Raw genomic sequence first — 14,534 nt, 5'->3', positions numbered from 1 at the left:
CAATAGATACGTATTGCTTTGTCGTTAAAATGGGATGTAGTGTGCAATGCAATAGACATGAAGTGTGGTACCAGCTTGGTCATGGGTCGTGTCTTTCTGCACAGGCTCTTTGTGGTTTCATTTACATGAAATAAAGGTGCATACATTAACTCTATAAAATTGAGTTCATCATTGTGACTTTCAAGGTTATGCTGGTGATGTAGGTATGAGCACTTAAAAAGATTAGGTTGTACCCTCTAAATGGGGTTCATGGCAACTGTCTACAGCATAGTGGCCTTGTCTCGTTGCCTTCATGTCGTTAGTGTAAATGAAGTAGAACTTGCTTGGTAATATACTTAATTATATTCAAAATATGTGGAAAAGTTGCGACTGATTCATCTTTTGTCTCCAGTTTGACGATTCTGACGCTTTGTTGTTGTTGATCACTGTTGTAGGCAGCACCACTGTTGATGAGGCGTCTGCCGCCTCACTCTCGTTGCTTTATTTTCCTCGAACAAAATGCTCAGCTTTGATAAATAACTGACTAGTTTCTTATTTTGCAGTATTATCTCTTGCTTTTATGCAATCTATTATTCTTTTTTTTCCACTTGCTTCTGATTCAGTTAATCTCCCTGCTATTATATTTTATGTATTTTATATAAAATGTATCACATCTCTCTCTCACAAAGTGCCAGCTGCTGCCATTCTGTTCGGTAACAACAATGTTGATCTAATCTCATATACTATGGCGTTCTTTTTTACAGACAGATTTACAGACCCATGTGAGCACTCGAGATGTTGTCAGCTGCTTACAGAAACAGATTAACCCTAGCTCCTCTCCCAGTACCTCTACAAGTCCTGCTGTGGCAAAACCTACGCAACTGTACCCTGATTCCAGCCAGGTAGGTAGTAATCTTTACTGTAGAGGTACTGTATACATGATCGAGGGCTGAGTTTCGACTCACTTCATTTAGCGTAGTACTTACACACACAGTTCATTGACTTACAAGCAACACACATACAAAACCTACAAGGACAAAACACATCAATAAACTCCTCCTAACATACATCCCACATTACACAACACTGTAGAGACCAGGTTTCGCTCTGATGCAACTGGACAATAAAATATGCATTGTATTGACTTTTTGGGGAAACAAAAGAAGTGAGCGACTCTTAAAAAGAAATGTTGAAATAACAGGTTAATAATAATAATAATAATAATAATAATAATAATAATAATAAAATCAGGTCAAAGCTTTAAATATAAAAGGCCCTAGGTTAAATCAGCACATCACAAGTCAAGAATATAGTCCTGTATTATTTTTCTTTACCTTATCTTTACTTTATCTTTACCTTATCTTCCTTAAGCCAAAACTTCTATCTTCCAAATCTGTTGTTTGTGCTTCTGTCAAATTCAATTAATTGTTAATTATATATTAGGGAACAGGACAGAATATTAAATTACAAATGTTATTGGATATATACTTACTGGTATAGCCATATTTTGCAATTAAAAGTACCATTTTCAAAACTTTTAAGACAATCCATAAACATTTGTGCTACCAACAATTAAATCAACAATTAAAGACAATCTATACACATTTGAGCTGCCAACAATCATCCCAACCATTATTTTGTAAAAGTAAGTATGATTTTTTTTCAAATGGTTATTGATCCATGAAGGAAATTTCTCTCCATTTATAGTTCACTTGCCGTGACAATACAGCAGAAAGATGTCAAACAAGCATTTGCACCGTGTGAGTTTTACCTCTGCACCCTGCGAGTCAATTGAAAAGCCTTCAAACAAACCCTAATTGACGCTATATCCACAGGCTGTATCTACAGGCAAGCTTCTCGACTGCTTGTACCTTTGGACTAAAAAGTGCCCACCAACAGTCTAGGTCTGGCAAAAACAGTTAGATTGACATTTCAGGCTCTTTACACCACAGAGCTCAGTTGACCTTATTCACACAGCAGTCATTTCGAACAGCTGGGATCAGAAGGTGCTGAGAAGATCGGTATACTGTATATATCAAACTGGTGATATTCAGAGTAGACTTCAGCCAGAGGCCAAGAGAGATCAAAAAGTCACCAACCTGAGAAGCAACAACTGTCTGACGTTAATGTGTTTTAAGTACTGGCAATTAGCGTTAGCAGGCTGAATATGTAAAAATATGAACCCACTGTAGAGTAACCGTATTTGAAAATTCCAAGTATACTTCCAATATATTATAGATGATTGCCCAGGAGGAGATACTGTCTATCTTTTCACCAAGATTTCTAGAAGCTTGAGATGAGAAAATTATAACTACTGCCAACTGATTTCTTTTACTTGTTCAGTTTGACACTTATATATGTGATGTGATGAATTATTCTAAAACGTTTCACTTCTGATGAACGTTACTCTGCAGGATGAGTATCCATCATTAAGAACTACAAGGCCTCGAGCTCAGTCACCTTTGACATGTTTTCCTGAGTTTGCTAGTAGGAACTGCGTTGAGACCATTTAACATTCTTGTTTATTCCAACGGAGCTACTTTTTAGAGGTCTAATATGAAGATATATACGTTTAGAAAATGTCCCCCATCACTTTTTAAAGGTGTCTCGACAAAGGTATAGCTAAGGTCACAACCAAGTTTGCAAACTTTAAAGACATGTTTTCCTTGCCCTTGCCTGCGGAATCAGCAGGCAATAGGGCGCCTGCAGCATTCAAAATCTCATTAACTGGCCCTTCCGTTATTTTGCACTCATCAACAAATGCATATTTAGTCATGCAAAGGGAAAGTACACAGGCATACAAATTCGATTTTTCTGTATATCAGAAAACAAGACTTGTGTGGAACAGTTCAGACGCTTCTTAACCTTGCATCACAATTTGGCCATCCATTACTAACTAATATCAGGAGGTATTCTTTTTGTTGCAGGTGTTGACTGCGGATCATGGAGAGGAGGAGGAAAAGATGGAAATGATTGAAGAAAGGCAGAGAAGGGAGGATGAGAGGGGATTTCCCACCTCTCTTCTTAGAGGAGAGTACAATGAGGAGGAGTCTGCGACATCTTTCCAGGAAGCTCTCAGACAATGGAGAGGAGAGAAGAGTGATGATGAATCAAGAGAACCAAGGAATGAGGAGGCAATGTGGACACCCATCCGACCAGGTGAACGGCATATACATGATCGCAGGCAAATAGACACAGACATACACACAGGATAGGGATGGTTGAGAGATCAGGCTTATGGTACAACCAGGTAACAAACAACAGGATGACCTGCTGGTTACAAAGAATATCATGAACACCTGTACAATCTAGTGCAATGCAGGTGCTAAAACAAAGTATTTCAGATAAAGGGTGAATACAGGTTTATTCAGACAGACGGTAAGAGAAAAATAATGTGTTTTTTAACATTAAATCATGTTAACATGTTCTAGTAGAAACCCAAAATACAAGTATGTACCTGGAAATGAGCATGATACGTCCCCTTTAGTTAAGTGGCCACTCAATATTGAATGCATATATACAGTAATACTTGAGTAAATGTTTTTATATTTTCTATGCCTGCTACGTTCTTCTCTTCTTAGCTCTTCCTGTCTCCAGCACTCCTCCTTCCCTCTCATTTTCACCTACTCCTCAGCTTCCCTGCTCCCCCCCTCTCCCTGTCTCTGCTCTGATCTGTTAAGGCCTTATAGAAAGTGCTTACCACTGCAGTAGGAGGGTAAATCCATGGCTGTTGCATATTGAGATAATGAGAGGAGTGTTAGGGGTGGCCCTACTCCACACCACAGCACTAATCGCCTCAGCTGTGTGCATGCGTGTGTGTACAAGCTCCACTGCGTCAGGCAATTTTTATGCCTTTTCACAAATACTGTGTTCCTGCATGTGCACCAGTGTTTGTGTGTCCAGGTTTATGTGGGTGTGTATTATTAGCGCTATTATTCCAGGTTTCTGGGCGTATGTGTCTAGGTGTTTGTGCTTTTTATTAGGCCTCCTATTTTCTCTGCTTTACTGCTTGGACAGACTCTGCTCCTCTCTGCCTTCGCTCTGCTCTGCAAATTACTGCTAGCCCCTCCAGCCCTAATTATTTCTGTCAGGCCAATGGCACCCAGGCCCAATTTAAAGCCGCCACTGTGGACTGCCAAAGTGTCTGGAGTACAATCATAACATTTCTCCTTCTTACCTCTATCTTTCCCTTTCTCTCATGCACTTACTATGTTCCTTTTGTATTGTGTATATCTTTTTCTTTTCCCCAGGGAGCTCTCTCCTGTCTGTTTGTGTTTTGGCACTCTTGGCGTGGTGACAAGGTGTTTTCTCACTACATGAGGGGAGATGTTTTGAGGAAGGTGTTGAGAAGCTGGCGAATAATGTTCTCCTGTTGCCATTTCTAACTCTGTCTGACTCCTTCTCTCCTTTTGGCTGCGTTTTCCTCCTCTTCCTCCTCTCTCTCTCTCTCTTAACTTAACTTTATTTTTGTGTGATCTCCCCTTCCCCATATTTCCCCAGCATCGGTGTCAGCTATGGCGACCCAGGCTGACCTCGCTCCAGACAGAGGAAGAGGAGGGAGAGAAGGGAGGGTACCTGTCAGGGTGGAGTTTGCAGAAAACAGCCTTACCTACATGGACAGATTGCTTCTCAAGAAGCACCGCAGGTACACACACAGACAGACAGACAGACAACAATGTGCACGCACCACACATACATATTCTAAAGCATATAGAGGCTTCTCTTATGGGGTTCAGCCAACAGGCCCCATGAGAAGCTGGGCTTCTCCCCTATTCATTATGCCTCACAACATATATTTTTTGTTCAAAGCTAAGGTTGAAAGTCATTCTTTCCTTTAGAAAACAGAGGTAACTCACAATTATATAGTGACATAATTGTGTGGCTATACAGAAAAGAAAAATATGGTTGCTAAGGAAGGTTATGCTTAGCGACTGTCATGAATTTTAGAACTGCTTTTAATGTGAAACATCTAATCAAAACTAAGGACTGTGACTATTCCTTTATGAATGACTCATTTACATCATGATTATTCCACTTTTACTTTAGGTGTTGTCAATTCTGTGTCAGAATTAGATAGATATATTTTATGTGCTGTATGTACTAAATACTGTTAGCGCTCAGTATGCAGTATACTCAGTATGCAGTATGCACTGTCTAAAAGTGTCTACACTGGATCCATTCAGACAGTGTCTACTGACAAATAAATAGATATTTTTAGGAAAACTTGAAACTCAAAACTTAGTTGTGCTAGAGGCTTTTCTATCAACTTCAAGAAATATCTTGAACGACTCCTCGGTGCCTCCCTGCTGTTCCATTACCTTGATTTCTTCCTGTTCCCTTCCTGGTGCCAACTGATGTTTCTAAGCCGTCAAAATTGCTTCTTCACAAAGTGGGATGATTTCCAAGTATTCTAGTATGGACTACTTTTTCATAGAGGGCTTAGAGGTAATGGACTTACTATATTCATGATTTGTCAGGCTGAAGTTGATTGGGAGCTATAGAGAATGTCGAGTTCAGACTGCAATGTTGTGTGAAGTAGTGCAATGGATATTAGACACGACGTCCGTCCATATGACGGAATAAGATTGGATAATTATACAAATGAGGCACAAATGAGCCAGGACGTAGTGATAAACCAGAGGTGCCTGGTAAATTAGGTAATTTTTACTTTCAAAAGTGGTTTCATTGGCATGTGGAAATTTTCCCAAATTACTTGGGAGTAATACTGTATTTGTTACTTTAATATTAACAACTATAATGCCACACATACAGTATGTTTCTGTGAAGCTTTGGGTAGACTTAACATAATGAAAGATTGTGATTTAATGCCAACTGTTTTGAGATATTTATAATTTTTAAGACTGCAGCAATGGTAAGGTATATGAGATTTGTATTTGTTTTTATTTTAATTTATTTTCTTTTATATATTTTCTTTTGATGTATCACCAACACGTTCTCATCCCAACTCGTCTCATACTGCCCCTTGGCATCACTTTAGGATTAGGCAACAAAACCACTTAGTTATTTTTAGGAAAATACTACATGGTTGGGCTTAAAACTACTACAGTTGGGAAGTGAAAATTAAACTGAAGGTTGTGAACATAGGACACGAACGAACAGCTGATTGTAACGTGAAAGTGAAACTTAACACGGGACACAAATAGCGGTCTCCTGGATGAAAGCCTTATGTTTGTTGGACTCCACCTCCCCTCCCGCCCTTAGTGTGTCTTTTCACTCTTTAAACTACGTCACCACACCCTCAGCGCACTTTCTGTTTACTGTTGCCGCGGATGGGTTTACATTGTAGTTAATGGACAGCCTGATGCAGCTCTTACCTGCGCTAAAGGCTGCCTTGTAAGTCGGCATCACACGCCGACGGCCGTGACAAAGCGTCTATCTATTTGACACCCTGGGAATGAGAATGCGCTGGTATCACTGTGTTCTTTTTCACTTTTTTTTCCACAATCATGTCTACAGCTGCCCATGAAGATCAGACCATTGTAGTACAAGAGGTCACTTAGTGACAACTTGTTGCGGTTGTTACTTGTACAGCTGGGAACATGGATATGACCACATGCACACACAGTTTTCACAACAAGCTCTCCTTCTCATGTCTTCTCTTTGTTGTCACTTCCATTACTGGGGACACAAATACATCCACATGTGCACACACGCAGTTTTCACATCACACACACCTTCTCTCGCCACCGCATGAAAACCACTCTGTAGTCAGCGTACAACATAAGCCACCGGTGTACAAAGCAGTTTCTCAGCACTTATTGTGCAGTAGACTGCCCGAGGGCCTGGCTTCAGCAGGTCCCATTATTACAGCCCTTTATTTAAGCGGCTCCTTTTGGGCTGAGTTACCCACTGGAGAGCAGGCCAGAGGAGGGGAGAGCAGAGTGCAGTTTTAGGCCCGCTGACTGCCTGAGCTGGAATGCTCTAAGTCCCCAGCTGTAGCAGCCTTTAACTGTGGAATAGACTAGAGAGCCAATCTAGAGTGCAATAAGCCTGCAGCGGTGATGGTGGCAGAGCTTAATGGAGAGACAGAGAGACTGGCTGGCTGGCAGAAAGAAGTGGGAGGCTGAATTTTAACAAGCCTCTATAATAATGGGAAAGAGAGTGAAGGAAGGAGGGAGCGTGGAGGATGAAGGAGTTTGAAAAAATTTGCTAAAAGTGCTCAGCTATATTAGAGTCATACACTCTATCACCTGGTTCGATTTGTGGGTGGCCTGCAAGTTACAGAAAGCAACCTCGGGACCAGGGGGGCATCAATCTCATTTCCTGAGCCTGCTGGGCAGTGTGGGTGGGGTAAGTGAACGCTCGCCCTTCCATCAACTGCCAGAGTCAAAGTATCGGTGATCAAGGCAATGAACCATGAAATACAAGACTGCACAAGCATAGAACTGAGATCTGAAGTGGCCCCTACCCGAACCTGTAAGACCTGATCTGACTTGTATTGCCAATATTAAAACCCAAATCTGGCTGCCTATTGGGATCTAATCTAAATACTCATTCACACACTGATGGCACAGCCTTCAGGAGCAATTTGGGGTTAAGTTGCTCAAGGACACTTCGACATGTGACCGGAGAAACCGAGGATCGAACTGCCGACGTTCACATTGGTGGACAACCGGCCTCTGAGCCACAGCCGCACGGTATTTCTTATCCAAGGAAAATATATATGGTTATTTTTTATCTTCAAAGTATAGGTCATCTATAAGGCTATTTGTTTACTTTAGACACAGAAAGGCTTTTTCACAGTAAAAAAATATGGGAGCCACCCTATTAGGCCTACACACAATAAGACACGGTGACCTCCCTCACAAAACACAACTAGCTTATAATTGCCATAGAGCAATTACTGGCTTATTCAACACGACTCCAATAAGGTGATGATTTTGCTCCATGTCTGTATAAGAAAAGAATAAGGGCTGAGCCATCAGGTTATTAGTTCGAAAAGGAGAAAAACACTTTGTTATGCTTGAGCATACATACAGTAGATGTCAGACTGCCTCTAAACAACTCTATCAACAAAAATGTTAAGTCCAGTGGATTGTTTTCTTCCTGTTTGTATGTCATGGCCAATACTTTTACCTTTTTTCCCAGTGAGACTGTAGATCCTCACACTTTTTTTGTCTGTCAATAGTGTTCTGAAGTAAAAGACAGGTCTGACTGGTCTGAAGCAGCTAACTCGACCTGTGCCACACAGTTGCTTGCAGCCAAAGTTTTAGCTTTGAGTACAGAAATAGAAGCTTAGATAGTTGGAGTAATGGTCGAAATATCACCTCTGATAGATGTGGCGACTTCCATGAAGCACTTCTGGCACATATGTCATATTTGATTGAGCTACCCTGCTGTCCGCAGGGCAAATATAGCAGCAGTAATGGTCCTATCGAAGGGCTCATTGCTGTCAAATGTCTCTTGCTTTAACTTTATTGCAGAGGGCATCAAACAAGGGTATTTCCATTAGTCTTAGAGACATTTAAATGATGCTTAAACCAAATGAAGTATTGTTTCTAATGAAGTATCATAAATAAAATGTGAAAGCTGAGGAATCATGTCTTATACATCACTTAGTGCTGCCTCACCTCCCACTCACTCAATACCACAGTTCCATAATTTGTCTCTAAATGGCATCGTAGTTAAACTATATCTCACTTTCTCCTTTTTAGAGAGACTTATAAATAATTTGCCATTGTATTAATTACTGCAGGGCAACTGTCCTCTAGCTCTTCCTCACAGGGTGCAAGCTAATTTGGTAGGGATTCAAAATCCTTCCTCAAGAACACTTCACCAGGGTTGGTTTTTGCCTCTGTGGATGCGTTAACCAGGCTCAATTGGTCGACGGTCTCTTTATCAAACATGTATTTCCAAAGGGAGGTAAAAATGCAAGAGCTGAGAGGACCCCAAAAGAGCAACATGCTTCTTTTTCCTGTGCTCTGCCAAAAGCCTAAATGCAAACAGCCTAAGGCTAGTGAGGCCACTGCATGTAAAGTACTGTATGTAAGGAGAAAAAGTGGTGAATGGATGGGGCATACGAGGGAAAGGATTAAATATAACTTTCTGAGTACATTAAATAGACTGAGAAAAGATAAACATTGCCAGGTTTGAGGATGTGGACTAAGTAAGAGGAAAAGAAATAAACCACAAGTTACTTCCCCAGTCACACCTTATGGACGGCCTGGAGCTTCTCATAAAGTGTCTCTCACTGGTCCTGCACTTCGCCCATATTAGACCAGGAACGAGGGCATAGAGGTAAGGGAGGGCAAATAAAGAGAAACGACTGTTTAGGGCTACAGCAGAATGATCCAACAAGAGAACAGAACCAGAAAGTATGCATGTATCCATTAATACGTCCATTTAGCCATCCAGATTTCAGGATTAGGGAGTTAAAGAAAGAGAGCATGAGACTGATAAAAAGGAAAATGAGAGAATTGTTACTCAGTCCATATTTTTAGCCTGGGGTCTATTTATTCAGGCTGTTCTGATACAATGGTTCTTAGCTATACCTATGAAAAGTTGTGCACTGTAATTTGTATAAATCCCACAAAACTAATTTGAATTTAATCCATGTAATTGTGAACCAGGGAGTATAAAGAGCGACAAACGCCAGGTAGGGAGGAGGTCGAGGTGGAGGGGTGGGTCAAAAAACACTGGACTTTCACCCAGGAGACCGGTGTTCGTACCCCATGTGAAACCAGAAGTCAACGTTGGTTAGTTATAGTTATTTCAACCCAAACCACATTCTTTTCCTAAACCGAACTAAGTAGTTTTGTTGCCTCAACCTAAACAAGTCGATCTTTTCCTAAACCTAACCAAGTCATTTTTGTCAAGTAACTCCCACGCTTAAGTTACGCCACTCCCGGTGTTATTTTAACCCTGGAGCGGAAATTGACATGTGCGTCACGTTTTGTGGACATTTGTAGGAAAACACTAAAAAATGAGGAATAACTTTACGTAAGATGTCATAAGAAGCATTGCATGAACTGATATGTTGATTTATTTATTGATCTATATATGATTTTTTTGTTTGTTTCCAGAGCACCAATCGAAATTGGAACAAATTTGAAATCACTGCCTAACGCAAACACTGCGGACGAGACTGCAAGCAGTCTAACAGGTAATACACGTACACACACATACCCACACACATACACATCTGTATGTCCAGGAGCGCCTTTTTGACACTAAAACAGGATGTTGACATACAGCTGACAGTTCTCTTGCTGTACATACCACCTTTCTGATATACATACCCAATCAGGCTCTTAGACTAAACAAAGAAACAGCTACGGACAGATTAGTTTGACAGATGAACTACACGCACACACACACATGTACGCACACAGATCAGACACACATATACAAATACACAATAGCAAAAGTAAAAAACCTCTCCCTCTCAGCGGGTCAGACGTATCAGCGCCTGCCCATCCATCCACGGCGGTGTGACGGGTAATCACTGGCTGTGATTGTGTGGGCAGAGGGCCGTTAGAGGCGGCTCATGCCTGACAGGTTGCACTCTGCCTGGGTAAGGAATGGGGCAGGGAGAGAGGGGGTGGGGGGGTTGCCCTGTAGTCTGAAGCTCAGGGCCTGGAGCTCATCAGTCAGGGGAGTGTCCTGGCTGTCTGGCCCCCAGCCGAGGCTGTCAGGAGACGGGTAGACCACGGTTATCTCTCCCCTTCGAACCCTCTGGACCCTGGGGCTGTCAACTGCCTCTCATCACATCAATCAAGATTCACTCCAATCCCGACCTTGTTAGGATCTGCAAGTCCTTGCTTGCCCCCTTCCCCATAGCTGTCTATCTCAAATAGTTGTTTCTTTCAAAATCTTCGAGGTCAAAAAGGTTCCCCGTGCTCCCCATAGAAAAGTTTAATATATGACCAGGCAACCACCCAAATATGACACAGTAAAGTTTAGTTTTGACTAATATTTCTTAGTAACTGAGGTGTCCTTAAAGGACTTAAGAGCATCTAACTAAAATGGAAGTAGTTTCTGTCTGTACTTATGTATGTTTGTCCTTCGATTTTCATCCGATCAACTTCACACTTGGCGGGTGTATTGCTGAGGACCCAAGGGAGTGCAGTGTCGAGTGCGAGCTCTTGAGATCTCCGGGACATATTTTTCCGTAGTGTCTGAATGGTATGCTGATGCTCACTACAATAATTGATATTTGCGTGAGCTTTTGCACCCAAATGACGCATAAATTGTAGCATTGCTAGGGGATGCAACTATGTCGTGGCAGGTGTATTCAGGACCCAAGGAGGCACAGTGTCGAGTGTGAGGTTGTTTGGATGAGCGGTTCTCGAGAAAGCTGCAAGCAGCAACACTGGAGGACAAGCATTCGACCCATTTCAAACAGGCACGTTTTGAACAGGCGCTGCATTAGTATTATAAATTAACAGTATCTCTTGCAGCTCTCTACTGTGCCTGATCTAATAAATCAGAGATGCCTTAACAAAGTAACACCATACAGCTTAAAAAGCTTCTGTCTTTTAAGTATTACAACTTTGATGGATAGGCAGCTTTGTACTTTTCTACCTTCTTACTCTCGCTGCCCCAGCATCTTTAATAATGCCCACCATTCAACTATGGGTTGCACTTTTATAAATCCCATTCCAACCTTCCCACATTGTGGTTGAGTCTTCAAACAAGCTTTTAGCTATCAGTATGACCTAGAACAAAACATTTATTTTGACGAAGGACTTTGACAACTCCTTGTTTTTCACTAGACACAAAAACATGAATTCAAGAATAACCTCTAGATACTTTATAATGGTTAAAAAATCTATTAGGGAACCAGACTGTTTCCATCAGAAGTCGGTCTTTATGAGTCTGAAGGCTGAAAGTCCAGTCAGAGTTATTTACTTCAGAGGATTAAACCATTTGTTGCAAGTGGTTATATGGTTATATTTAGTAGAAAATGCTCTGCTTTTGAAGGAGCTCCCCAAAGGAGGGTTTCTCAACCTTCTCTATCCAATGACCCAGTTTCCATAGTTGTAAAATTCTCATTAACCCAACATTAACCCACAAAGTTGACAATTTGTCATGAGAATCTGAGTATGGCACACTTTTGTCATATGTTTTTCAAGGACACGGAGGCACCAGTCTTAGGAATCTTTCTGCACCCAAGGTTGGGTTATTTTGCCCTAAAGCAACTTTGCCATGCAAGGTGTGCATGGCGAATGAAACAAGTGTATTATGTGATGTTGCAGGTTAGTGTACATGTATGCGGTGCAAGAATGCTGCTGCACTTCCCATGTATTTTTATGCGCATTCCTTAGATACACATACAATTTAACATTACATACAACAGGATGAACAGGACAGGAAATTTGAACTCTTTTGTTTTGACTGTTGAGTGTAACCATAAAGACAAAAAGGCAGATCTGCACATATCTTCGGCAACTCCTTGTTCCATCACATCTCTGTGGCTTTCTCAAACTATTCATAGTTAATGCGGTAATTTTACTCCAGCTCTTAAATATACCTATACTTGTCTACTAAAACCACAATTATTCACATCATGAATTCCATTTCTCTGCTCACACTTTAATAATTGATATTCCATTGTTTCAGCGATATGCAGATGTGAGGAAAGACATCAGTGTCTTTGGGAAATGTAGAGCTGTTTAAGCAGCCGATAAGCTATTCCTTCCACCTGCTTCAAACTTTTCCAACGCATGCCAATTACAACAGGTTGCGAAGTTTTTCCTCCTCTCCATGTCTTTGAATATGAAAGGGTGGGCTACGTGTGTGTCCATGAATAATAAAAGCTGTTTTCCGGCATCATGTGGGGAGCTCTCCCTTGTTTTAAATTCTCATTTTCCCGAGCTGTCAGACCCATGTGGTGATGTGATAGAGAGATTGTTAGTATGAGAGGGAGAGATAGGGAGGTGGCACAGACAGGTAACTTGCACCGGTAAAACAACGAGAGGAATACACAGACTGAAAAAAATACAAATCAAGGCAAAGAAAAGGGGATTTCAACATCCAGTGTGTAGCTATTTTTTATTGCCAAGAAAAAATTACTGTGAATATTCTATGTGTCATGTGCCTATCAAGATAAGATGATGTAGTCCCAGATATTTATCGCTGTTATGAGCTGAAATTATATGTACATATTTGTTAAATATCAATACATGCACACAGAAAATCACATAGACATACAGGTACTGTAGATTACCACGTCTGCTGTCTATTGAGCAGCAGGGTTTTGTCATCAGAGGGGAAACCGCTGTTCACCCCCTGCTGTGTCAGCAACATCTTTCAACAAGATAATAAATGAATGAAGTTCTCTACGACCCTGACCTCTGATTCCTAGAGGAGGAAGTGTAAGAAGAGAAAATGTCCTTATTGGTATCAAGAGTCCAGGCATGTCCGCTGACATCTCTCAAAGGTAGAAAAGTGATAAGAGATACTGGAAACACGCAGTCAGAAGCACACATCTCTCTTTTTATGTTGTTGCAATTTTCGACTTGGTTTACGCCACTGTAAACAATCACATTAACCAGCTCTAATTGCCTGACCATTTTTTAATTAAAAGTGACAGTGGAGTGCTTCTCTGAAAGTTGAGGTGATTGTAACCTTCAGTGCTGCCAAAGTATAGCAAGAGCTTGATAGATAAGTTGGCTGGATGCCGAAAGTTGAGTGACGACCCGAGGGTCAAACAGAATGCTGAGGGCTTGTAGATTGGGCCTGTGATTGATACATCGGCCGGTATGCGTGTTTAATGATAAACGCTCCTGTCTGTGCAAACGTTGAAGGATATCTTCAATCAACGATCCATCATTTAAGAACAAATGAATCTATGCTTTATAAAATTATTTAATTTCTGTGTTTTTCCCACGATAGCTAAAAGATAATGCTGGAAAAAAATGGCAGCGGCCACGTAAAACAAACAAAAACTAATACTCCCTCATGTTGCAACACATTACATGACTCTCTTTCCCTCTTGCCCTGACTTTATTTTTTCTGTGTATGTGTCTGTGTGCGTTTATAGCTCAGGAGGAGGATTTTCGTCGCTACTGTGCATCATTGTTTGCTGTCCCTGTCAGCAGGGGCAGGACTGAGCCTCAGATTACTACACCTGAATCGTGCCTCGTCATAGAAGTCCTGGATGAGGTGAGAGCGACTGAAGCATTTCATTTTAACAAACGTGTTTTACCTACATGAACACACACAGTGAATCTAGACAGGGCAATTGGGGGGAGTAGATGCACACCTGCACACAAGGCTTCACAGACACCAGCATATTCTTTCTTTCCATTTCTCTCTCTTGGTCTCATTCACGTGTGACAACATGGTTCTCTTTTGTTTGTTTGTTGGTTTCTTTTTTACAGAGAGACGGATACACAAATGGAGTTTTTGTTGCTGAACAAAGGACAGACAACAACAGAAAGTGAGCCTAAATTTAAAAAGTATCTACCGTGACCTCGCATTCACACTGTCCTGTGTGAAAAAGCTTAACAGGCTACGTCTGTCAAATACGTTGACTGTAAGAGAGAACAAGGCTTTTTATCTACAGACAAGGGAATTGGTAAACAGTCAGG

At 41.2% G+C, this 14,534-nt stretch overlaps 1 protein-coding gene across 2 annotated transcripts in view; it reads left to right on the top strand.

Moving 5' to 3' along the window:
* The window catches only part of zbbx (zinc finger, B-box domain containing), a 59,975-nt gene that overhangs the window by 25,297 nt on the left and 20,144 nt on the right, over window positions 1-14,534 (top strand). For both annotated transcript variants that reach the window (XM_037776299.1, XM_037776298.1), the window contains exons 8-13: window positions 744-881; window positions 2,907-3,138; window positions 4,480-4,624; window positions 10,023-10,102; window positions 13,985-14,106; window positions 14,325-14,383. In XM_037776299.1, the coding sequence (XP_037632227.1) occupies window positions 744-881; window positions 2,907-3,138; window positions 4,480-4,624; window positions 10,023-10,102; window positions 13,985-14,106; window positions 14,325-14,383 (776 nt within the window). The remainder of the gene's footprint in view (window positions 1-743; window positions 882-2,906; window positions 3,139-4,479; window positions 4,625-10,022; window positions 10,103-13,984; window positions 14,107-14,324; window positions 14,384-14,534) is intronic.

This window comes from Sebastes umbrosus, chromosome 7 (assembly GCF_015220745.1).
Source record: "Sebastes umbrosus isolate fSebUmb1 chromosome 7, fSebUmb1.pri, whole genome shotgun sequence".
Lineage (NCBI taxonomy): Eukaryota > Metazoa > Chordata > Actinopteri > Perciformes > Sebastidae > Sebastes > Sebastes umbrosus.
Note: the sequence above shows the minus strand (reverse complement) of the source record. Positions and strands in the feature narration are given on the sequence as shown.